Source organism: Leucoraja erinacea, chromosome 10, assembly GCF_028641065.1.
Source record: "Leucoraja erinacea ecotype New England chromosome 10, Leri_hhj_1, whole genome shotgun sequence".
In the NCBI taxonomy this organism is placed as follows: domain Eukaryota; kingdom Metazoa; phylum Chordata; class Chondrichthyes; order Rajiformes; family Rajidae; genus Leucoraja; species Leucoraja erinaceus.
Window position 1 is genome coordinate 45,282,947 of NC_073386.1, and position 27,452 is coordinate 45,310,398.

Consider the following 27,452-nt stretch of genomic DNA (forward strand, 5'->3'; position numbering starts at 1 on the left):
TAATTAGGGTGTTGTTCGATACTCATGTCTGAGTATCGAACAACAATGTGGTATGTCACGATAGTTACTATGTTAGGGAATTATACATTTAGAAGTTGCAGATTGTGTCGTATGTCTTTTGAACATTAATATATTTCTGATTTAGTACATTTGCAGACTCCAGGTATTGGCCAAAGGTAATTGGCCAAGCCTCTTGGTGTCAAAATAGTAGAGCCTTGTATGTGAAGACCAGGATGATGCACAATTGTATTATATAACTTTGATTTACAATTGTTTTCATGACTTCTGCACATTTTCTAATAATCTCTTCACGTCGAGTGTCAGCTCAGTTGCGTTATTTGAAAGTGGCTGTTTTTAGCTTTTATAGCTTTCATCTAATGATTCATCCTCAACTTTGGAAGAATTACTTGCATTTATGGATCAACGTTCATTATCTGGGGATGCTGTAAAAGGTTTGCAGCCAATGAAGCACATTTTTTGGAGGGCATGTGTAAGAAATACGGCTCTCAAGATACACATTGCAAGCTCCCACAAACCTCAGAGAGTTATCATGGCTAAACTTGCATGCTTTCCTCAAGTGCCCTAGTTTCCTCCTATATCCCAAAGATGTGCTGATTGATGGGCTACTGTAAATTACCCCAAATGTAGTAAGTGGCAGGAGAATTGAGGCTGAGATAATGGCATATGGGGGATACAGTGAAATAAATGGGGAATGGGATTGATTGTATTGCCTTGAGGATTTGTGTAGAATTGAATAGTTCCTCTTTTTGTGGTGGGGAAGAATTAAATAAGATTATACCTTTCTTTACATGAGCCATTTTCTTTTCACCAGGATATTAATGTCTTAATATGCTTTCTAGTTCCAAGATTTGACAATAATTGTAGGAAAGTTTAAAAATGCACCACTGTATCTTAATGTCATCTTTGGTTTCCAAAGCTACTTGACCTCTAATTTGATAATCCTACGGGTTTTCAATTTCTTGGTGTCCAAATATGTCAAATGTACTGAGAAGTACACTTTTAAAGACTTTTTCCACCATTGCTGTTTTAATTCATTAATTGTTCCAATGCAAGTGCAACCATGTTTTAATTACTTTGTTAATGCATTTTTCACCATATTTTTCTGTCCTAGGATGGAGTGATGGTTCTCAGTGCTACACATCGGTATAAGAAGAAATATGTTACTACTTTATTGTATAAGCCAATCTGATCTTTTATATCTGTAACCAGCATGCCAGAATGGTAAACACATGCCCATGATAGTTGGCTGTTCAGTGATGGAGCTTCATTAGGACTTTAGCAGTTGTGTTGGTTGCCTTCTACATAATCGCTACAAGCACTTTACCAGATTGAGGTACAAGTTCAGCACTGAATGTTATTGCATTAATTATGACAATGCAGTTTGTCAATGTAGATTGCATTTTTGGGAATGACGAGACCATCTCAGTCATGATGAGCTGTTACACCAGGAAAAGTTTACAGTTGGAGTTTAAAAGATTTTATATTTAAATACCTTAAAATAGATTATTTGGTATTTAATAAATATTGCATTTTACTTGGAGATGTTATCCAGTCCATTTTAATAAACCTAATTGTTTTAGTTTGGTTTGGATTGGATTCTCTTCATATTTTCTATGTGTAAGGAAATTTTGCTTTTGCATTGAGTTGTTTTTAACACACAGATTCCGCTTTATATCTGTGTGCCTACTCATTTGATGTAGATTTACAAATATGAATGTTTCCAGAAGGGACATGTTATTTATTGTCTTGGTTCACAAGTTGTGAAGTAACGATCTCCTCTGAACTGGCAAATATATTTGCAATATTGTTCACAAACCAACAAAAACAATAATTTGCAGTCTGTGTCGTTAGTTAAAATATTATAAGATACAGATCAAGAACTTGTTTGCAGGTAGATGTGATTTATTTTGTAGTTAATTAAGGAGGAGAGTTACAGACCACGAGGGCTTAGACCTGTGAAATGGCCAGATACTAACACAGAAGTGATGCATTTTGATGGTAGAGCCAATGAAAAACAGTGAAAGAACAGAGCTGAGGCTTATTACATAAATGTTTTAATGTGATAGAATTTCTGAGACCTGTTTTAATTTAAAGTATATGGGATGCGGTGTTTATATTGAAGGCACAGAGTTCAAAACCAAATAAATGAATGTATGTTGAAACATTGATTGAGCCTCATCTGGTAGCATGTTCATTCTGGGCAGCAAACTAGAAAAGATATTCTAGGGATTAAGAGAAGGTATGGAAGAAATTTACCAGTGAATGGGAGACCTCAGATCCTTTAAAAGAATGGGGAATCAGGGGCTGAAGTGTTGTCGGAGCACAGACGATTAGATCTGGACATGAAAAATCATGAATAGATTTAATGAAGTAAAGGAAAACTATGTTCAGTGACGTGGCAGATGAATTGGTAAGCATGGGGAACAGGTTCAAGGCAATAAAAATTTGAAGTGATGTGTGGAAATATTTATTTTTATCGAGCGGTTGTAATGGAAGCAGGTTCAATAGTAACTTTTTAAAAGGGAATAAATTATTGGGGTAAAAGGAAAGGGGCTGGGATTCAAAGGATAGCTCTCTCAAAGGGCAGGCAGGGAGTGACCTGCTGAATGGCATCATAATGTACAATGACTGTAATGTTGAAATGTCTATAATATTTACCAAAGGTAGTTCACCACTTTGCTTGTGTGGCCTGATGTTGAGTTGTGAGAAAGAGCAGCTGAGGGAATAGAAGAAAATCATATATACAGAACATGACTAAGGTCAGTGGGGAGCATTGGAACAAATTTTCTTTATATTTTGGAAGTTCCTCAGGCCATACTGATTGGATTTTGATGCTGTTTACAGTAAAAGTAGCAACATAGACCTACTGCTTCTAATTTACTTTTGTAGAAATGCCAGCAGTCATTCTTGTTTAGAATGCAGAAGCTACTGAAAGACATTTAATCATCACTTAAACTAGACCTAAAGTCTAAGTGGACACAGCTGAAAGGACTTCCTTGTTTGAACATTGTAAATGTTACGATCAGAGTATGGCGGTCTTCTACAACTGATGAATTAACTAAAATTTGGTTTTACTTGACAAATGGCAGCCAGTGTACAAGCATTTTTGTAAACCACTGCCATATTCTAACAGGAGGAATGGAGCACTAGTGCTGAAGCACAAGGCAAATTTATGCATTTGATACTTCTGGCATATGATGCAAAAAAAAAAAATCCTACAACTATTCCTCCTTTGACAGCAGTTTTCTTATTGTTTCAAAGTGGCATTCCAGGGAAGACACAGTAAAAAGATTTTCTTCGGCATGTGTGAGTACTTTGTGCAATACAAAAGCCTTATATTGATGATCTGCACAATTTTATGATTGGATGCCAAATGTTTTCTCCCCTTTGACCTCTGCTGAGTAGAAAAAAGGTATAGGTTTACATGTTTGTGAAATAGCATGAATATTTATTCATTTATAGAGACTATTGAAGTGTGAAGATTTTAATGTATACATGTGTGTATTATGAGATTTTAATACAAATAAAATATCTCAGCCGATTGAAAATGGGTTTCGTAGTGCTTTAACCTACCATCTGTTCTCTTCTTTGTCCCCAACCCCTCCCCTACCCCTCTCCATCAACATAGGACCAAAATAGATAATCTGTTTTTTGGGTATCCAAATTACTCGATTCTCGTAAATCTCAAAAGGATTTTGCTTTATACCTGCTTTAAGGTAGAGGTCAACCTGATAATGCTGAGACATTGGAAATTTGCTGTTGTCTTCAGATTCCTGACTTAGGAACAATTATTTTATATTTAAAATTAAGTGTGAATTAAAGAATGGTGATGAGACACAAAAGCTATAAAGATCAGTTAGTGGCACCTGTTAGAGTAAATTAATTAGGGCTTGACTGACTGAACACCTTGAAATACTTGAGACGATTAAAGAGCCAGCAAGTAATTTGTAGAGCATTGGGTTTGCAAACCTGATTATTTTTTAAAGGGAAACATCAATGCATGTTCAGCACAGACATCAAGGGCCAAAGGGCTTGATCCCATGCTGTACTGTTCATTTTCTTAAACTACAGAAATGTTACAGAAGTTAAACAGGCATTGAGTATTCAATGTTTTTTATTTGTTGAACAAAGAAAGCAAACTATTCTTTCAGATGTTAAATAAACAACTTCACAAATTTCATTTTCGCAGAACAGCTTTCTTAAAACAATCCAGGAACAACAATCTTTACCTCCCAGGATTGAACCATATACACATGCTACAATCTACCATATTACTGAATGTATATACACTGGGATAATATGTACAGTGCGAAGAACAGACACCAAATATTGATCAGTATATACGCTTTATACAGTGTACAACAATGCTATAAGGGCACATACTGCATCATGATTTTTAGTAACCTTTATATGTTAATTGTTTGCACCCTATAAAACATGCTTCAATGCAGTTGTGCCAATTATCTTTATGCCTTTCAAAGCTTTCGTAATACAGATTTAATCTGAGTTCCTGGGAAATCAATTATAAGGATTGATTTGACAATTATGAATCTTAATGGGGAAAATTCTTCAGTTCAGTTGGGAAACAAAAATGTTCTTCATAATAATTATAAAAATGGCACATCAATAACACATGAATACAGTTAACGTAAACCATACTTCTCTGCAATATGGTTTTGTAATATGTACACACTAATTCCATGTGCAGATGTATTAGCTATTTATAACAAGCAGCAAACAATTCCATAGAAACTACAACTTATACTTAACACCATAGATTTGCCATCATGCTATATATATACAGCTCAGACAAAAACAATGCTAGTGCTACAAAAGTTATCCACTACGTATTTCTAATAAGTGTACAATAGTAAATACAGAGTTGCCAGCATTGTCTTAACTCTGTACCGTACTCTCACCCACCATACTGTATTTTTGAATAAAAACTCTGAAATGTCATGATGCTAGATCATGTTGAGGTTTATAAGATTGCTTTTGTCTTATTCCAGTGTTTGGCCAAACTCATGTTACAGCTTTGGCAAATTTATTGCACATAACCCATTTTTTTGTTTGTTTATGCTTAGTGAACATTCTATCCTGTCTTAAATGTTGTACAGCTCTATTTTTCCAGTTATGGCCAGGATATAGTTTTTTGTTATAAATTACAGGACACTATTCACCAAAGTTATCATTGGGCTCAAAGCATTTCTGGAACTGGTTATTTTTTCATAATAAATACATCCATGTTAATATATTAGCAACGCAATGTAGCTCTTGACATTAAGAGTTTTTCTTAGGTGTTGAAACAGCATGATTAAACGTTACATGCAAATCTCTCACACTGAGCTTTATAAGTTAATATTGCATTTCAAATGAGCCTCTAAAACTGCTAGGGGCAAAAACATCAGCATCTTATGGTAAATGTGTTTTGACCCACAAAAAACAACTTCCCGTTTCAGATTTATATGTAAAACAATGAATGTTGGCTGAATTTTTGTTTTATGTAGGATCATCAGAGAGCCACCATTAGATGTGGATTATGCAGAATAATTCTTTCTGGAGGCACAAAAGAATAAATTTACTTCTGCTTGTCCCAAGTTCTTTTGGTAGAATAAGATTCCAAGATCATTGTTTAGCTTTCGTTGTGAGACAGAAAGGGAAGTACTACTTCAGTAGTTTGCAATGTTTCCGACTCGAACCAGGTTGGGGCCATTTCTTTTAATCTTCCCAGGCAGTGAATTTTGACCCAGGCTTCTTGCTTCAGCTTCAGGGTACATCTGATTCATGAAGTTCCAGTCTCGGGGATGGATGTAACCAAGTGTTGAGATTTCTGCTGAAAAATTAATCAGGTCAAACAAAATAATTACCTTGGACATGGAAAGCAATGTAAAATATGAAAACACAAAATAGATAAAACAGGAATGTACTGAATAGAAGGAATGATTCAACATGTAAAACTTGTGCTGATGTAGTGAGCGATTGTGCCATAGACAACCTTTTGAACTTCACAGTTTCTTAATCTCTTTGAGGGTCACTAAAGTTAAAAAAGACAACTGAATAAAGTTGAGGAAAATTATATGCTGCAGTTTTTAATTAACTGATAGTAGTACATTTATAAGTATGTATTTTAGCTTAATTTTGCATAAGATATAAATACTATCAGATACATGGGTTAGAGGGATATGATTCAAATGTAGGTGGATAGAACTTGCCCAAAATGCTTCTTCTGGCTGTACAAACATTAACAATAGTGGATGATTGGGCAATGGGCTAACAGATTCAGTCATTGCAAATTTATCATTCAGACTAGGAAACGTTTCAGTCACAAAACAGCATTATCAATCTGAAGCTATTTTAGCTATTTTTCAAGGAAAAAGTTTGATGGTGTATGTCCATATTTCTGGGTACACATTATTACTCAGTAAAGTGTGCAATGACGATTTCCTGAAATAGTATCTGTGATGAAGAACTTTCATTATGGGAAGAGTGGAAATTGAAAAGTGAAAATTCAGAGAAGAATTAATAAGAAAAAGGTGTTTGTTATAGTCAGATAAGTAACTAATTAACAGATTTAGGAAATTTAAAACATTACCGGGAATGAGGAGAGAAAGATTTTCTTTGTAGTTGCTTTGAGATGTTATGATTTGGAGTACACCAATAAAAAGGGTGGTAGGAAAAGATTCAGTATTAACTTTCAGAAGGGAATTGGATAAATATTTTAACGGAAGACAACAACAGTGCATTGTGGAATGAGAAGTGAAATAAGCCTGATTGGATTGCTCATCAAGGACACGATGGGCTAAATGACCTCGTCTACTCTGAAATTTCCCTCCTAAAATGTGCTCAGCACCATTAAGATAAATGCCAAAACCTGCCACCTGTCCTAAATGCATAACTGTAGTGATTGATATTGCTCTTGTGGAATACCTTGTGATATTTTACAGCATTAAAAGCACTGGACAATTCAAATACACGCATGATCCTTTATCGATCTCAGATTTAGATAACTGCAGAATTTTAGGGAACAAAATATGTAGGTCTAGGATCATCAGTTCACTGAATGCCATGGTTGAAATCTATAGCTCAAATCTACCATCAAAGCTGGGTGAATCTTGTTGCTCTTTCCAGTGACAATATAATTTGCAATTTAACTAGTTCTCTAAAGTTTAAATAGCAATAGAAAGATTAACCATTGAGTATAAATAATAAGGTTATAAGTAATAGGAGAATTAGGCCATTCGGCCCATCAAGTCTTATCCATCATTCAATCATGGCTGATCTATCTCTCCCTCCTAACCACATTCTCCTGTCTTCACCCCATAACCTCTGACATCTGTACTAATCAAAAATCTATCTATTTCTGCCTTAAAAATATTGACTGACTTGGCCTCTACGGCAAAGAATTCCATGGATTCACCACCCTCTGACTAAATAAATTTCTCATCTCCTTCCTAAAAGAACGTCCTCGTGGACATTGATTTGATTAGGAGTAGGCTAATGCTCTGCTGAGTAACAAGCTCATGGCCCATGTCCTAGGACTTCCAGCCACACCCCAATGATACTGTAGAATCAGGGATTATACATCTACAATAGTGTATGTTTGAGGTACAGACCACCATAAAATGTTATTGTGTAACCTGTTTCCCCCAATCGTCTAAATTCATTTCTAGATAACTGAGATTATCCATAAAAAGCCTTTTCAAGCATTGATAAGCACCTTACACTTTCAAAGGGAGCAGCATGAAAACTGTTAGATGTAAATGAGAAAATGGCAGGCAACATGCCTGACGCATGCAACGATTTTACAGGTAGCAGTGTTAACAGTCCACAAAGAGACAAAATCTATCTGATCGCTCATTGCACATGCTAACAATAATAAAGCATTATTACCAACCTTTGTTGTCATTTTGGGAAGTTTTAGCACCAGAAATTGTGCAATCATTCATCTGAATGGACTCACAAAAGAAACAAAGGCACACAGGGAAAAAGAAAGTCAGAAAGGAGAAACAGTAGCTTTATATGATCATCTATCTCCAGTCTGATTAAGCAAGGACAATCCTTCGCTCCTATCCTTTCAAGTGAGATGCCCCTTTTCTTGATAAGCTGGGCTAATAACCTTTGAGGACTAGAAATTATTTAATGCTACACCAACAGATCCTTTGTTAAAATGCGAGAATGGGCAGTGTTTATGGAGAGGCGTTTACCCCCAGGTTACAGACTCTTATGTACGATGATCCTGATACTGTTCTACACATTGTTAACATATCACTGGATAGCAATGAACAGTGGCCAATCCGATTGAAATCCCACTATTGTGATTCATGAGATCGAGGAAATATAGCCCTTCGTTAGCAGAGATCGGAGCAACAACTGATATTAAGACTTTAACTTATACAATTTAAAGGGTTTTAAAATTAAATACTTGAAAAACATACTAGATCATATAAATCCCAGCGCCCTAATGATTTATTAGCTGTTAATCATTTCGATTGGAAAGAAATAAAACGCCCCGAGCAAAGGCCCCGTAGAGTCTCATGATAAAATCGAAATTCCTTTTCCTGCCAAGTGCTGTACAAGTTAAATGTTGGAAGTCAGTTCTTCTAAAGCAGCGTGGCATCCTCAATTCTCTTATGATTGGTCCATGCAAGTGAACTGTTCTGTTTTTATGGTCTATTATAAAAGGCAAATGCAAGGTTATTATTGGGCTAGGAATCGAAAAACAAAATAGTTCAGAGGGAAGAGAAGTCATTGTTGGCCAAAATTATCACGCAACGGAAGGTTAACAACTTGTGAATCTCCCGTTTGCCCTGTCAGTTGGGGTGTGATGTGTGCTAAATAAAAGAGGGGATTTGTTGCTGCAGGTCAAGACAGCAATACCATTATGCAGCAGCCTTGCATCTTGGAGATAGGCATAAATGACGGTTTTGAAAACCAGGCCACAAGCATAAATAACACATATTTTTCAGGATATAGACATCATTGGCAAGGCCACCATGTATTTGCCATCCCTTATTGAATGGCTTTCTCGACAATTTCAGAGGACGATGGAAAGACAACCACTTTGCTGAGGAAGTGGTACCCTGTGTGGCCAGAATGGGCATAATTGGTGGAGGATTTCCTCAGTTAAGGACATTAATGAACCAGATGGGGTTTTTTTTTTTTGACATTTCAGTGGTTTTGTGGTCTTTAATTCTAAGATTTTTTTTTTTTAAACGTCCATATAATTAACTCCATTTACACTCCATAGTTGCAATGGTGGGATTTGAACTCGGATAACTGGATTATTAATCTGGCCCTCTGGGTTACTAATAAAACAAATGTCACTGAAAGAGTACATATGGCTGTTTCAATTTCAGCCTGATAATAAGAAAACTCTTCAAATTTACTGGATTATAGAGTACCATTTTTGCTAATAATAGTCAAAGATGCAGCCTGTTCAATAAAAATGTTGAGTCCGATTGAGGCTTAATAAAATATATATGAGAAAAAGGCAATATTGTTTGCAATTGCACCTTAATAGTCACTAAGTTCACAGTTCTCATCAAAGTTTACCTCCAAATTATTCCTTGCTTTTTTTAGAACATCATGTGTCCTTGTAACTGAAAAACAAAAGTATTGCTATTGTCAGATGCGATATCTTCATTGACACAGTGCACTAGGAAAGCAAGTAAGAGATAAAGCTACTGCTTGTTGTCACTTTCCGGCAGGAATCTGGTTGTAGATCAGGGCAGAGACTGACTGATTTATTACTTCCATTTTCTCAGGGTGAGTGGAAAGAAGAGGTAAACTGATTCACCTTTTGCTTTCCAGTTTATATTAGTTAACTCAGCAAAGACAGACAACCTCCAGTAAAGCAAGTCTGTATTACTTAATATTAAATGCAACAAAGACTCTCTAAAGTCTAAAGTATTACAATTATTGAAGCTGATAGAAGGGTTAAATGAACTATTATTGTTCATTTAGAAGAAATTAATCAGTAGAAGACCTTCACTAAATTTATTCCCTGGGAAGATAAAAGTGAAATATTCTTGTCTGAAATATTTAGGTAATAAGGCAACAAATTTCCAGAATATGAACTCTGGTACACTGGAGAATTATCCCGGAGTGGTGAGTGGATGGTGCTGTAGAAGGGTTGGGTAATGGTTGGATTGCTTTCCCTATATTGCATGGAGTCTAGATTCCAAAAGATTTCTCATATGGAACCCTGCCCTGCCGACCAAAATAATACTTGAACCTTTCAAGAATACAGCCAAGGATTATGTAAATGATGGATACCTGGAATAGAGAATGTGGGGGCATGTGGTTGGTGATGAGGGGGGAAGGCGAGAGTTAGAGCTTCAGTGTTAAAAAGAATTTGGGGAGAATATAAAGGAAATCATGGTTCAGTTATGATGGAATACGATTAGGGAGATGGGGTTAGGTTTACAAGAAAACCTACTTTACCTAGATGAAACACTCTTGCATCACTTGGTCCAGAAGGAAAATGCTAATAGCACTTACCTGAATGATTCAGACATACAGAAAATGCTCTTCAACCCAACTCATCCACCATGACTAAGTTCTCTAACCGAGCTACTCCTAAGTTGCCCGCATCTCTCCCATATTCCTCCAAACCTTTCTTATCCATGTACTTCATGTGCCTGTCTAAGGGTCTTTTAAATGTTGTTGTCTTTCCTCTACCACTTCCTCTGGCAATCTGTTCCATGTACACACCATGCCATGTGTGACAAAACTGGCCCTCAGGTCCCTTATAAACCTTTCCCCTCTCATTTTAAACCCATGACCACTAGTTTTAGACTCTTCTACCCTGAGGAGAAGACTGTGGTTGTTCACCTTATTATTTTATAAACATCAACAACCCATCACTCCCGGGACAAAAGACCCAGCCCATATTGCGCCTCCTTGTATATCACACCCTCCAGCCTCATAACATCCTTATAAATCATTTTTGCCTTCTTTCCAGTTTAATAACATTCTTCCTATAGCAGGGCAATGCACACAATATTTAAAATGTGGCCACGACAAAGTCTTGTACAGCTTTAATATGATGTCCCCTGTCCAAAGAAGGCAGGTGTGCCAAACGCCTTCTTCACCACCACCCTGTCACTTGCATGGAATTATATACCTCAACTCCAATGTCTGTTATGCCATAGTACACAAGGCCTTGTTATTTACTGTTTAAACCAGCCCTGGTTAGTCTTACCAAAATGCAATATATTATATTTATCTGAATTTAACTCTCCATCTGCCACTCTTCAGCACATTTGCTCAGTTAATCTAAATTGTAGATAAGCCACCTTCGCTGTCCACTATACTGACAATTTTAGTGTCATCTGCAAACTAACCCTAACCATGCCACCTACATTCACATTCAAACTGTTAATAAACATATTGAACAAGTGGACCCAGTGGACAACAGTGGATTCCATGGTATACCACTAGTTTGGTGTTTCTGTACACTAGTTCAAAGGAAGGATCATCTCGCACAAGTCCACATGACTGATTCTCAGCCCACTTTGCCTCAACAGCAAAATAGCCGGCAGATATTAAATATCACTTCTGTACAACCCGCGTGCGGTGTGTAGTTCCCATTTGGGTATCTGTATGGTGTGGCGCATGATTCTGTGTCGATTCCACGTACGTTGGCTGACAATGAACTGCTCCATTCCTTCCTTCACTTGGTTAGTAGCCCTCAGGCGACTGATGGCATTCTGCAACAGATTCTCCTGCTCTGTTATTTTATTCTTCAATCTGCAAATCTCTTCTTTCATCGACTGCTCCTGCAATAACCATGAGAAATTTATCCCAGGAGGGTATCTGCATCAGTGTCATAATATGTTAATATACTAATGTACTCCCACTTTTATGACAGGCCGATTATTCGTTGAAAATAACAAAGATATTTATTTTCAGATGTTATCTTTCAAAGTGTCAGTACATCCCAATGCATTTATAGCCAAGCAAATACTTCTGAAGTGTAGTTACTGTAGTACATTTAGTGAAGAAGATCATGCAAAATCTGCACAAAAGTCCCAACAAAAAGCAAGGTGATCATAATCAGATCATTTATTTCAGTTATCTTAGTTTTGGATAAACTCTACGCTGGACATTGGGAAGTTACCCATCGTGCCAATGGATTTTTTATGGTCACCAGAGAGAGCATACAGCCGTGACCTAATATTTGCTCCATGAAAGAGCACCAATGAGAGTGCAGTTCTTCATTAATTCTGCATGGATCATCACATTTTATTTTGTGCTCAAGTGCCTGGAGGGGGACTTGATTCTAAACCCTTCTGGCGCAGAGATACTGCGTATGTATACAACTTGGTCCTGAGAGTGTCTATTCCGTTCCGTTTAAGGCATTTCTGACACAGTATTTAGCAATGTTCTTATTATTGTTTGTTTGTTTTTATTTGTGTGTATGTGCGTGTGCATGTTTGCGCCTGCGTGTGTGCTCCTGTGTTTGCATGCATGTATGTAGGAAGGAACTGCAGATGCTGGTTTACACTCATTTATATTGTTTGCACAGTACTATGTTCACATCTTCTGTTGTGCTGCTGTAAGTAAGAATTTCATTGTTATGTCTGGGACATACGACAATACACTCTTGACAGAAGAAGTCTACCGGTAGGCAGAAGCAGGCCATGCATTGGTCAACTCTTCTCATTTCTCCTTATGATGTGGGGAAGTTAGTCAGCCCACCAAGTCTATGTGAGCTCTCAGAATAATCCTTTCAGTCACATTTCACTCTCACACATGCCTAGAAACTCCTCCTTAATTCTCTTCCCACCCTCTGTTATTGATATAATTTAATTGATCAGAATGAGGATCTGAACATGCATCACTTCTCAATTGCCTTCCAGCAATCTAATGATCAGGATAAGAGCCTCTGACAGCTTCCTACCACAGGCTGTGAGGCTGCTAAACAGTCACTCTGTACTCACAGTCACTTGATTCTGTGGCTGGCACGGACACTTTAATAACTGGCACTGGCCACTCAAATCAGCTGCCCCGGACATTTTTTATGATTAGTTTATTGTATTTTAACATTGTGTTTTTACCTGCTTTTAACTATTTATACTGTTCCATCAGGGTCTGGATTGGTTTTAGTGTTATTATGTGTGAAATGTTTTAAATTTCATGTGCGATGCTCCGCTATTCACTGGGAAACGTCTTTTCATTTTGCACTGTACAACTGTTGCTTGCAAGATGACAATAAAGGTTGATTGATTGATTGATTGATTGATTGATTGATAAAACAAGGAAGCAAAACTGATCGATTTTTGTATCAGTAAAAGGGGTAGGATGATCAGTCAGCAAATGGTCACACTAAATAAATCACCTTGGCACTCAGTTGTACAGGAAAAAGGCTGGGATCTTAGGACGAAGTGCAATCTCCACCTCACAGCAAGATTGCCACACTTTTTGAGTTGGAAGTCTTTAATGTTTTGGAGACTAGGCTCTGCTAGAAAGTTGCAAAGGACCAGCAGGAGTGTTGCAGTTGTTTTATTCGGTGTGTCACTAATGTTGGAATGTGCTACTGAGCAGTATAGCAGGGCAAACAAAACATTGTAAAATGAAATAACTAGATCACATCAGGTCTGATAAGCTCAGCAATGCTTCAGATATTAGCATTATTTATCTTTTTAACAGTTTAATTCATCTTCAAGTGGAGGATGAAGAACGTCAATTGAAACAAAAACATCTGATATTGTGGAACACAAAAAACATTTTAGGAGGCTGCACATAGGATAAAGGAATAAAGTAACTTTAACTTCACTATGTTATAATATTATTTGTTCTACCGTATAATATTTGTAGCAGGCTTGTTAGAGGACCTTACCTTTTGATTGTTCAGCACATCACCATTTGGATTTGGCAGAGCAGTTCTCCAGAACATTTTTAGCAATGAGCAGGTTTCATCCAAGATCTGGCGCAGAGTATTGGTATTGGAGAAGAGTTGCTTGACCGTCTGATGATCTAAATCCTACACAGGTAAATCCACAAATAAAGGAGACCATTTTGAGCTTTCCTTTTCCTACATGTAAATTTGTTCTAAATTACAACCAGACCTTACATTTAAACCCCTTCCTTATAAAATTATAGGCACATTAAAAAGTGGTACACGACTGGGTTATACAAACGTGCAAGGCACTATTTGATGTTCTTCCTTCCTGAAGGACAGGAAGAATTAAGCTCTGGAAAGTAGCAAATCCTCTTAAGGGCCTGTCCCACTTGGGAGTCATTTGCATGTCACGCAGGTGGCGCACAAAGATTTTGTGAATCCCAAATTGCTGGGGCGCCGCACGCAACTGCCTACGTCACCACGCACCATGCGCGCGTAATGCACGCCATGCGCTGATCACGTGCACGTCACGACGCGTAAATGATGTAGCGTAAATGACGTGCAAATTACGCTCAAGTAGGGCAGGCCCTTTAGTCTACTTCACATAATTGCCAGTTTTGTGCCCAACCAAAGTATTGCCAGCTTCTCTACAAAGGTTTAATTGCATGGCAGAATTTTTAGTGTTCATAAGTGATAGGAGCAGAATTAGGCCATTCGGCCCATCAAGTCCACTCCATCCTTTAATCATGGCTGAACTATCTTTCCCTTTTAATCTCATTCTATACTAATCATAATCCCTGACACCCATACTAATCAAGAATCTATCTATCTCTACCTTAAAAATATAGGTTTGCAGATCCATCAAAATTCCAATATAGCAGCTTATTAGACTACATTTTTTATTAATTATGGACATATGAAATAATCTTCACAGATGAGGCAAGTATAGTAATGCAGATTTCAATTAAAATGTTGTATTCAAATGTCCCCAATGCATTGATGCCTTGGGAGTCTCATCTATTGATCAAAAAGTGTGTAGGAAGGAACTGCAGATGCTTGGTTATACCAAAAATAGACACAAAGTACTGGATTAACTCAGCGGGTCAGGTAGCATCTCTGGAGAAAAAGACATTGGACAGCAATGTGCTAAAGTGGTTTCTTGTTTTCCCACTGTTACCTTGGATCCATCAATTTCGAGAAAGGCAGCGTTAACACAGGATTGGACAATAGATTCCATCCTTTGAACCAACATTCGGCCCTCCATAATCTGCTGTTGCAAGGCATTGTAGTCATCAATGTGTCCAATCACATGAAATCCATTTTTCTTAGCGAAGAAACTCTCCGGAAGCTCATCGTCTGTCAGGGAACAGGAGATCTGGCTCATGGAATCACTGAGATAACCATCTAAAATAAAAAGAATGTAAAAAGCACCAAGGAAAAATAATTCTGCAATCCACTTTGGTAACTATTTACATCCACTAGACAACAGAGAAATGTCATCTGTCAAGTCAAGTCAAGTTTATTTGTCACATACACATACGAGATGTGCAGTGAAATGAAAGTGGCAATGCTCGCAGACTTTTGTGCAAAAGACAAACAACCAAACAACCTATAAACACAATCATAACACACATATTCTTTTACATAATAAATAATGGAAGGAAAAACGTTCAGTAGAGTTAGTCCCTGGTGAGATGGGCGTTTACAGTCCGAATGGCCTCTGGGAAGAAACTCCTTCTCAACCTCTCCGTTCTCACCGCGTGGCAACGGAGGCGTTTGCCTGACCGTAGCAGCTGGAACAGTCCGATGCAGGGGTGGAAGGGGTCTCTCATGATATTGTTGGCTCTGGAGTTGCACCTCCTGATGTATAGTTCCTGCAGGGGGGCAAGTGAAGTTCCCATAGTGCGTTCGGCCGAACGCACTACTCTCTGCAGAGCCTTCTTGTCCTTGGCAGAGCAATTCCCAAACCAGATGGCAATGTTCCTGGACAAGATGCTTTCCACCGCCGCTGCGTAGAAGCACTGGAGGATCCTCGGAGACACTCTGAATTTCCTCAATTGCCTGAGGTGGTAAAGGCGCTGCCTTGCCTTACTCACTGGATTGTAACCAAGTCATTTAAAGTTATATATAGAAGAATTTTGAATCTTTAGTGGACTATCAATATTCCTGTCTTCACAGATAACAATTTCGGGGTAGGATATTGGTAGGAAGTACAACATTCACCTCCCTATGAGTCTGTAATGTCTTTTGGCGTTGGATGTTGTTAATGCTTTTGGGCCTAAACTCCACTAATGTTGTACTAGAAAAGCAGCGGCAACTTTTTACAGACAGCACTGAATCATTTTATTTTTTAACAAGTGCTAAAATATGTTAGAGTAGAGAAGATCAGTAAATCTACAATATTTTGTTCTTGTAGCGACCCGGTAACCCCGTGTTTCCCAGCGCTGCGAAATAGGGGCGACCCTCGCAGCCAGGGGTTAGCCTACATTGACCGCTCCACAATAGAGATTACTACATCATCCCTCCATTTTAATTTACATTTTCCTTAAGATGTTAAACCTGTTAAAAAAACAGTAAAACCTGGTTAATGATTAACCCGTATCGCAGACGATCTGGAAAAAATGGCCGGTAATTTTCGATGCCATCTCTCATCAACTTTTTACAGACAGCACTGAATTTTTTTTTTAACAAGTGCTAAAATGTTCATCCAGCACCAGTAAATACAATATATTCTGACTAACCGCCAAATGCAGTACATCTCCACTTAGTTTATCCCCATTTTTTTTCATAGAAAATCATTGAAAAAATAGGTGCAGGATGAGGATGCCATTCAGCCCTTTTTCGAGCCAGCACCACTGTTATTGACATGCAGTTACTTAGTTTATAATTGTGATCATTGAAAATAGGCAGGATGAGGCATTCCCCAATCAACAACCCATTGTGCATGGCTGATCGTCCCCGATCATCCCGTGCCTGCCCCTCCCCATAGCCATTGATTCCACTAGCCCCTAGAGCTCTATCTAACTCTCTCTTGAATCCATCCAGTGATTTGGCCTCCACTGCCCTCTGTGGCAGGGAATTCCACAAATTCACAACTCTCTCGGTGAAAAAGTTTTTTCTCACCTCAGTCTTAAATGGCTTCCCCTTTATTCTAAGACTGTGGCCCCTGGTTCTGGACTCACCCAACATTGGGAACGTTTTTCCTGCATCTAGCTTGACCAGTCCTTTTATAATTTTATATGTTTCTATAAGATCCCCCCCCTCATCCTTCTAAACTCCAGTGAATACAAGCCTAGTCTTTTCAATCTTTCCTCATATGACAGTCCCGCCGCCGTCCCAGGGATCAATCTCGTGAACCTACGCTGCACTGCCTCAATCACAAGGATGTCCTTCCTCAAATTAGAATTCCAAAACTGTACACAATACTCCAGATGTGGTCTCACCAGAGCCCTATACAACTGCAGAAGAACCTCTTTATTCCTATACTGAAATCCTCTTGTTTTCAACAACATTCTCACATCAGCAGTCGCCCAGTCCTCCGGCAGTGTGGATGAACATTGATGAATGATAGTCAATGCAGCACAATTTCCTGCCTTATTTCTTTTGAGCATTTTATCCAGGCAAACTATTCACTTTTAAAAAACATTGACGGTTAACGTATCCTTTCTCCGTATTTATTATTTCCCCTCATTAATATGTCTATGTTTCGTCTGTGAGGTATTGCAACTCAAACTTGGACTGTCATTTTGATCTCTTTTATGCCCAACTCCTCCCTTTGTCATCTCGTCCCTTCAGAAGTTTATTACGCATTTTGGGGTTGTCCTTGATTTTACCCGTCTTTATTTTTTCAAAAGCTTCACAACATTCACGGTGGTGCTGATTTGGAAGTTCACCTTTTCTTTTTATGGAAACATGTTTGGTCTGAACATGATCTCCTATTTGACTGCCTCTAAATGCTCTGACACTGGTTGACCTTTGAGCACAGTTTCTAGTTCACATTGGTTATATCATATCTATCAGCCTAAAAAAAGCTGGTTTTAGCCCAATTTAGAAGTTATTCCTGGATTATCCATGATCTTCTCCATACTCAAGGTGAATCTAATCTCTGCCTCCAGAATTATCCCTTGTCTGCTACTCTTTCCACTTGGCCAGAGTCATTCCTTAGAACTTTATCATATACCGTTTGTCGTTTTACACTCACTATGTGCCATGTGAACAAAAATCATGACAACTCATTTCTGACCAAGGTATCAAGTTACCCGAGTAAAACTAAAACCAATGGGATAGATTTACAACAGATACAGCACCAATATCTAAAGTGCCAGATTCACCACATATATAGATCACTATTAAATATGCAATTATTGGACAAGGATAAATGCATTAAATAGGTAAGGTGACAGAGAAGTTATATGCAGAGAATTGTGGATGCAGCTCAGACCTTCACACAAACCAACCTCCCTTCCATTGACACCTCACGTTGCCTTGCAAGGCCACTAGCATAATCAAGGATGAGCCGCACCCTGGCCACTCCCTCTTCCCTCCCGCATCGGGCAAATGATATAGAAGTGTGAAAACGCACACCTCCACATTCAGGGACAGTTTCTTCCCAGCATTTATCAGGTAACTGAAACATCCTACTATAGAGAGCTGTCCTGAACTATTTACCTCATTGGAGACCCTCAAACTTGTACCTTGTGGTCATCACTCCTGAAGAGTCCACCAGGAACTATACTGGAAGTTGACGAGAGTGGGTCTGGTCTAGCGGGGGCTGTGCAGTCGGTGGGGCCTGGATGGAGCTCTTGAAGGTTGTGTAGATGGTGATGTCAACAGAGGATTGTGGGAGGGCATTCCAGAGCAAAATTGCTTCAGGGAAAAAATTACTGGATGTAGGGAGTAGATGTGTGTTGTTGAACTATAATTTGGTTGTTGTGGCTTCTTCTGGATCTCGTTGATTTGTCTTGATCAGACTATCTATGATCAGACTTTATTGGCTTTATCTTGCACTAAACATTATTCACTTTATCATGTATCTGTAGACTGTGAATGGCTCAATTGTCTTTCCGCTGACTGGTTAGCACGCAACAAAAAAGCTTTTCATTGTACCTGGGTACACGTGACAATAAACTAAACTAAACGCACATTAAGGATATCATAGAAATTACAGACAACGCTATAAACCTACCATTCCGCTGTGATGTGTCTTCCATGTTAAAATCTGCCACAGACGATGCTGCCTTGGGGTTTATTTGGAAAGGTGAAAACAAACCAGTGTCTCGAACAGGTGGTGAAGGAACACAATCTGCAAAATGCATTACACAGTTAACATCTGAAAAGACATGAAACTAATTTTTCCAGAATAGTATCACCAATAACCCTACATTATTTATCAATTAAGAAGAAATGTCCTTATGAATTACCTTTAAACAATGATGCTGAGGTAGTGAAATTTGTTTAACATTTCTCACCTGCAAACAAATAAGGCCCCATAAACCATAACTAGACTAATTAAAAATTTGCTATTTGATTTTCCTAAGGAAGGCAAACATACTAAGAGTATCAGCCTCACAAATGTGTTCTTCGCAATAGGCCTTACGTTCCTTAGAACGCAATAGTGTTAAGTACAGACTATTTTATATCTTTGTGACGAATTGCAAACATAAATTGGAAAATGGACCAGACTGACACCCAATTTAAAGAGATTTTAGATATGGAGGATTTTGGAATGGGAAAACCTTTCCGTATTTCTGCTACTCTCACCCTGGAAGAGCTGTTTACTGATGCTATGTTCACTGGTTGATGGGGTCAAATGATTGATGTTGAGGCTAGCTGGTCGGTGTTCATCCATCTGTTCCTTCAGCTGCCTCCGTAGGCAGCTATTGGTGTGGATACTGTGTTCCAGCTGAATCCGAAGGCCTCTGATTTCCATCAGGAAGTCGCTGATGTCGAAGGCATGGGGCTGAACACTTCCAGGATAAACTGAGAAGGGGAAAAACATGGTTACTTTTAAAACTTGTGAACTTACACCTGATTTACTTCTCTACATCTTGGCCGAGAGATTGCTTTGGTTCATGATAAGGACAGTAAAACAGCATGTAAGGTCTCAATGCTGTTTGCGAAAGCCCTATAAAAATTAAGATCTTCAATTGAGAAGAACAATGTAATACCACGAGTTCATATCAGCTATTCTCTAATGATCTATTTATTTTCAGTTGTTCAGGCACTGACATTTAGACTTGAAGTCTGATTTCTGAAAACATTCTTTCAGCTTTAGGCCACTATTGCTGCTGAATGAATAGATCCTGCAATGATGGTAAGAAGGAGATCAGAGGAACATTTACAGGTGTGGTAGAACATATTCTCTGCTCCAACAGGCCAGAGGCCTTCCAAGTACAAAGCAAGGTGTGACAGGAATGTCATGGAGGTTTCTGCAAGGACGTGAGTGCAGTTTAAAAACGCCATCATATGGAAGCCTCATATTTGTTCTTGAAGGTGAAACAATATTTTGCAACTGTTGGGTATTAAGAGATAATTTACCTACCAGTGTTGCTTTGGTCTGGGGAAAGAAGCCAGGGAACCCCGAGGAACTGTGTGCAATCTTAGAGAACGGTGTGCGGACTCTGTACACACAGGGATCTTGCCAGCCTGGATGGGTATTTTCTGCATTTACATTTTCATCTCTCCATCTTTCATCCCTCCATTCCTTCTCTCCTGAGATGCTGCCTGCCTGCTGGAATTACTCCAGCAATTTGTGTCTATTTACATTTTCATATATTTCTTTGGTTCAGTTTTAATGAATGTCATTTTGAACTGGAGTGTAAAAAAAATCTAACAGAGCAACCCTAAAAAAATATGCTGCTGATAGAAATCTGAAAATAATTGTTTATATCCTGTACTCAATTGAGTACACGGAGCATATTGATGTTTGCAAGACATAAACATCTATCAGTTTAATATAATACATTTATAGACAATAGACAATCGGTGCAGGAGTAGGCCATTCGGCCCTTCGAGCCAGCACCGCCATTCAATGTGATCATGGCTGATCATCCCCAATCAGTACCCCGTTCTTGCCTTCTCCCCATATCCCCTGACTCCGCTATCTTTAAGAGCCCTATCTAGCTCTCTCTTGAAAGTATCAATTAACAATATAAACCCAGTGGTTACACATAACACAGCGACAGAAATATATTAGATGGAAGCACAATATGCTCTATACATCCCACCTGATACCGTATTCAAATGACATCAATTGAGTTAATTATCAAGCTAGATGTTCAATACATTGCCAGATTAGCGTTATTAGCCAAAATAAATTTATATCCACAATTTCCAAAACTGCTTTGAGGAATTCAGAATTATTTCCATTATAGTTTTTTTCAGGATAGATTAAAATACAGATAGAACTCAAGAAATAAACATAAGGTCTTTCATAACATTGGGATGGAGCAGTTCCTACCTGGGAATGTTTTCTTTTTTTCATACATCTTCTCATACACTTCAATCTCTGACTTGAGGGACTGAGTCAGTTGGTGGCTTTCTTTCAGCTGCTGTTGAACCATAGTCAGCTCCTGCAACAGCCTGTACAGATGGAGATAGCAAACATGAAAGAACAAGGAGTACAAATGTTGACTTTCAGACAGGGGATGGTTTCTGCTGGTCTTATTTTATTTCTAATCATTTTCTTAATTTATTTGAAAAGCAAAAAGAAATAAAGACACAAAGTGCCGGAGTAACTCAGTGGGTCATGCAGCATCTGTGGAGAACATGGATAGGTGTCGTACTCCAGTCCCTTGTGTCTTCTTTTGTAAACCGGCATCTGCAGTTCCTAGTTTCTGCAGGCAAAGCGGAACATTCCCTTCCTATGTTTAAATAAATTACCTATTCAGCCTGTGACACCTGGCTCTTCATTGAGCATCCCTTTCACAACATTGATAACCTCAAATTGTCAATGAGGCAAATACGATAGAAACACTGCCACTTAAGAGGCTCTAATGATGCAATGTCATACTACCATTCTGAGTCGTATGATGCAGCCCATCTTGGAATACCACCATGTGATATATAATAAATCCACAATTACATATTCTTATAGCAGTTAGCACTGAAAGGCTCTATTTGGGGGCATAGAAGGGGCAATAAGCAGGGTTCTGCTGAAGATTAGTGGATTTGCAGACAATCAAGAAGGTGGTCCAAGGATTTAGCGTGATACAGATCAGTAACAAAAATGGGAAGAAAATGACAGATTAAGTACAATCTGGACAAGTGTGAAGTGTTGCACTTTAGGAAGTCAAATGCTAGGAAAAAGTATACAGTTAATGGCAAATCCCTGAACAGCATTGATGTACAGATTTTGGATGCAAGTCCAGAGCCCTCTGAAAGTAGCAAAACAAGTAGATATGCAGAAGGGCTCACCCACCTATGTTTGCCTTTATCAGTCAGGGCACTGAGTCTAAGAAGTGATGTAGCAGCTTTATAAAACTTTAGTTTGGCTACATTTGGGGTATTGTATGCAGTTGTGGTCAAACTATTATAGGGAGGATGTAGTAACTTTGAAGAGCGTGTAGAAGAAATTTTCCCAGATGGTAATAACTATAAGGAATGTTTGGACAACTTGATTGTTTTCTCTAGAGTGTTAATACAAACACATAGGATCCAAATTAAAAGCATATCCATATCTGAACACTAACTGAGCCATTTCAAAGGGTAAATCATATCTAAGAGCTGAAAGCATGGCTCAAAGATTGGAACCATAAAAATTAGTTTCAGTTCATGAGCAATGGGAATAATGGGAGCAGTGCCATTGAGATGGGCTCATTTGATTTGGATCAGGAGCAATGTCCCGGTGAGCTGAATTTAAAACCTTTTTTGCCAAAATAAATGAAAGGTGGTCTATCGTATTAGATTAAAATAAAAGTATATAATGTTTTCAAAACAAAACAGTAGGCCTGAGGATTGGGAACATTTTAAAATTCAGTTATTAGGATCAAGGCATTGATCAGGTAAAGGAAAGTGTAATACACAAGTGATGAGTGAGAAACATTAAAAAAAACATTGTAGGAGCTTCTATTGATATGTAAAACAAAAAAAAATTAGCAGATTTGATCTTTAGTTCCTTTAACTGTGAGATAGGAGAGGCTTCAAGGGGGTCAACTAGTTGGGTGAGGACAAGGTAGATAGAATGTAAGGTGGAACAATGTGAGGTCATGCATTTTTGGTCGAAAACATAGAAATGTAGAGACAATTTTTCGATGCTGAGGGTGAAATGTTTAAAACATTTGGAAAGACCTAGATAGCCTTACACGTGGCATAGTTCAATTTAACATCCAGGTATAACAAACAACTAGTATCTGCCCTTGGGTGTAGGAAGGAACTGCAGATGCCGGTTTAAACCGAAGATAGACACAAAATGCTGGAGTAACTCAGTGGGACAGACAGCATCTCTGGAGAGAAGGAATGGGTGACATTTCGGATCTAGACCTTTCTTCAGACTGAAGTTTAGACCTGAAACGTCACCCATTCCTTCTCTCCAGAGATGCTACCTGTCCTGCTGAGTTACTCCAGCAATTTGTGTCTATCTTTGGTATCTGGCCTTTTTACAAGAGGATTTGAGTACAAGAGTAGGAAATTCTTGCCCTGGTGAGACATTATTTTAAATATTGTTTTCAAGTCTGGTTTCCCAATCTTAGGTAGATTTTACTTGCAAACTGAATTTATCCCTGGGCTGGTGGGATTGTCATACAAGAAGAGATTAAGCTGAATCGGCCCATATAATCAGATACTCAACCTTTGCTGCAAGGGTATTCACAACAATCACTGCAGAATTGAAATCCATTTTCCCGGGATGAAATGAGTTTTATAATTGCGTCATCCATCTGTAATATTCTATACAGCTGAAGCTAGTCTTTGCATATAATTACAATTCATACACAAAGTACGTGCTATAACACCAGGATAAGCGCACAACTGAGAAAACCAAGCCCAAAGCCAAATATATAAATATGTTAGACATCCGTGTTCAGCACCTGTTGTTTTTGCTTTGGCTGCATTGCTGCTCCTCCCTCAGTTGCAGTGTTTTTCCTGCTCCCTTTCCCGGATATCAGCTTGCAACATTTTGTTCTCTTCCCTCCAGTGATTCAGCTCAGTCTCTAAGTGCTTGTATCTAGTCCTGGAGTTTAAAAGGGTCTCTCGCATTTGTTCCACCTCTTTAGCTTGTTCTACAGAGATCAAATAAAACACATTTCAGAACAAACATAATTATCTTTAGTAGCTAAACTTTTATTTAAATGTTTTAGTTAAAATAAATGTTACCTTCATAAAATAATTTTAAAAAGGCTTACTTTGATGGAGTAAGGGGAGGAAGTGCATTCCAACAAGATTCATAAAAAGGCACAAGGAAAGCAAATTAAAAACAGAAAATCTGGAAATACTCAGCAGGTGAGGCAACATTTGTGGAGAAGGACCTGATTCAATGTTTCCTGATTAATCACCTTTCATCAGGAACACTGTTTCTCGCTCCACAGGATTTTCCCAATCAGCAGAGTATTTCCGGCATTTTCGGTTTCTTATTTCAGATTTCCAACACCTGGTGTATTTTGCATTCCAACAGCACAAACAAATACCGAGCTGATGAAAAACAGATTAGGTGTGACCAAATGATTGGCAAATTAATTAAGCTTTTAAGAGATGCTGGAAAGAAAAGAGCATCTGGAAAGGAACTTAAGATGCTGGTATATTGGTGAGACCAATTGGTGAGACTGGCATTGGTGAGACCAATTCTGAAGTATGGTGTACAATTTTGGTCGCCCAATTATAGGAAGGATGTCAACAAAACAGAGAGAGTACAGAGGAGATTTACTAGAATGTTGCCTGGTTTCAGCAACTAAGTTACAGAGAAAGGTTGAACAAGTTAGGTCTTTATTCTTTGGAGCGCAGAAGGTTAAGGGGGTACTTGATAGAGGTCTTTAAAATGATGAGAGGGATAGACAGAGTTGACGTGGATAAGCTTTTCCCATTGAGAGTAGGGAAGATTCAAACAAGAGGACATGACTTCAGAATTAAAGGACAGAAGTTTAGGGGTAACATGAGGGGGAACTTCTTTACTCAGAGAGTGGTAGCTGTGTGGAATGAGCTTCCAGTGGAAGTGGTGGAGGCAGGTTCGATTTTATCATTTAAAAATAAATTGGATAGGTATATGGATGGGAAGGGAATGGAAGGTTATGGTCTGAGTGCAGGTAGATGGGACTAGGGGAAATTAAGTGTTCGGCACGGACTTGTAGGGCCGAGATGGCCTGTTTCCGTGCTGTAATTGTTATATGGTTATATACTGAAGATAGACACAAAGTGCTGGAGTAACTCAGCAGGTCAGGCAGCATCTCTGGAGAAAAAGGATGTTTCAGGTCAGGACTCTTCTTCAGACTCGTTTCTTGAGTCTGAAGAAGGGTCCCGACCCGAAACTTCACCCATCCTTTTTAGAGATGTTGCCTGACCTGCTGAGTTAATCCAGCACGTTGTGTCTATCTTCTGAAAAGAAAAGAAGTAGGTGGAGAGCTGGAAAGGTATATAATACATTAAGCTATCCTATTATGGAATTCAGTGTGTTTAGTTGCTAAAATGGTGTACTATGTTGATTCAATTGTTCAAACTATCTAAGGAGTGCAGGTCAATGCTGGTGGAGTTGAGAAGAAGCTGCTCAACGTCTCGTGTCAAGGTCTGTGCTGGAGGCAGTAGCTCCACAAACTGCCAAATTTGATCATTCGGAAGTTATCCAGCTTCCTTAAGAGTAAGGGAGGTTTAGTGTTTGTAATCACACTGTTGTCTGTGGAGGATCGGGTAACAACTTCCTAAAATCGAAAATTAAACAAAACTGGAGATGTGGAAATAAAAAAATATGTAATGCTGGAAATAATCAGCAGGTTAGATGAAGGTTACCAAAACTGAAATATTAATTGTTTCTCTTTCCAAATATGCCATCTGTCTTCATTCTTAAAAGACAGATGGCACAATTTTCTTTCACTTCTTAAAATGGCAAGAAATAAAGAAAACAGATGTAGTTTTACAACGTACAATACGGCACAATCAGCAGAGCGCATTTAACAGTCAATAAATTATTGAAATACAGAAAAGCATCAAAATAATAGCATGGCAGGTAAGGGTTATTAGGAAAATCTTGCCCAACATCCAGATCATATTACTTAGGACAAACTGACAACCATTATCTCCCAGTTTCTTCATTCATCAAACTTGTATCTTTCATTGATTTGTTAAAATGGGAATCTGCCCATTTTTCTTATGAATGCTTAAAATAAATCCACATATGTGTTATGTTTTAACTTAATGAACGAAGGAAGACAAAATGGTAAACATTATCTGTCGCACTTTCTGTAATGCTGCGAGTACGAGTCGAGGGCAAACTCGCCAAAACTTGCGGATTAGGTTGCCCAAGTGGGACAGGCCCTTTAGCATTTTGTTCTCGTCTGACGACCGAGTCATTGTTTCTAATCCTTGGATATAGATGTTAGTGGGTGCAACAGCTACAAGAAAATAAGAGGGGATCAGATAAGATACGGAAAATATCAGGTGAAAGATCTTCATCAATGAATTGAGTTTATCTGCATCTGAAATAAGTAGCCTCTTAATCAATACCAATTATCAACCTTGAGGCACTGAGGACCTATTGCTGTACATATTTATTTTACACTGAAACGTGCAAATTATGAATTCACTGTGTCAGAGGTTAAAACAAGAGAGAGATAGAAGCAAAGAACAGGAATTTACCTTGCAATACAACATGAGACATTTATACATATGAATGCCCATGAAAATGATCAAACCATTGAACAAGAAATGAATGATCAAAAGCTTTGACAGACAGGTAGGATTTAAGGAGATTAGAAAGGGTAAAGGGCAGTGGAGATATGCAGCAAGGAATTTCAAAGCCACGAGTCTAGGTAGCTGGTAAATAAAAGATGTGTGCAGAGCAAAGCGGGATCACCCACATATCCACTGTTAGTCATCCAATTTGGCGTGAGGGGTGGGGAGAGAAAATATAATTGCAGGTATAGTGGAAGTTACAGGGATAGAACATAGAATGTAGAATGTATACATTTACAGCACAGGAACAACCCCATTGGCCCACAATGTCTGTGCCGAGCATGATACCAAGATTAATTTCACCCGTCTGCATGTGATCCATATCACTTCATGCCCTGCATATCCATCTGCCTATGTAAAAGCCTCTTAAATGCCATGATTATACCTGTCTCCACCAACACTCCTGGCAGTGAGTGCCAGGTAACAACTATTCTCTGTGTAAAAATACTTGCCCCACATGTCACCTTTAAAATTTGCCATTCACATTTTTAAGTTAACCCCATTTCATTTTTGATCTTTTCATCCTGGGATAAGGTTATGAGTGTCTATCGTATCTATGCCTCTCATAATTTGACACACTTCTGTCAGGTCTCCCCTTGAGGGAAAACTATCCAAGTTTGTCCAACCTCTCTTTGTAGTCAATCCGGGCAGCATTCTGCTAAAATGATGAAACTAAAAATCCGGGCAGCATACTGGTAAAAAGATGAAACGA

At 38.5% G+C, this 27,452-nt stretch overlaps 2 protein-coding genes across 3 annotated transcripts in view; one reads left to right on the forward strand and one right to left on the reverse strand.

Moving 5' to 3' along the window:
* The window catches only part of LOC129701113 (5'-AMP-activated protein kinase subunit beta-2-like), a 31,689-nt gene extending 28,126 nt beyond the window's left edge, over positions 1–3,563 (forward strand). For both annotated transcript variants that reach the window (XM_055642107.1, XM_055642106.1), the window contains exon 8: positions 1,133–3,563. In XM_055642107.1, the coding sequence (XP_055498082.1) occupies positions 1,133–1,210 (78 nt within the window). In that variant the 3' untranslated portion in view covers positions 1,211–3,563. The remainder of the gene's footprint in view (positions 1–1,132) is intronic.
* A 554-nt stretch (positions 3,564–4,117) lies between these two features.
* The window catches only part of pde4dip (phosphodiesterase 4D interacting protein), a 364,533-nt gene continuing 341,198 nt past the window's right edge, over positions 4,118–27,452 (reverse strand). Inside the window, 11 exon segments of the mRNA XM_055642108.1 lie at positions 4,118–5,854; positions 7,916–7,967; positions 9,574–9,620; positions 11,663–11,801; positions 13,865–14,008; positions 15,045–15,271; positions 19,053–19,169; positions 19,628–19,846; positions 21,327–21,448; positions 23,893–23,942; positions 23,945–24,084. Of these exon segments, the coding sequence (XP_055498083.1) occupies positions 5,691–5,854; positions 7,916–7,967; positions 9,574–9,620; positions 11,663–11,801; positions 13,865–14,008; positions 15,045–15,271; positions 19,053–19,169; positions 19,628–19,846; positions 21,327–21,448; positions 23,893–23,942; positions 23,945–24,084 (1,421 nt within the window). The 3' untranslated portion in view covers positions 4,118–5,690.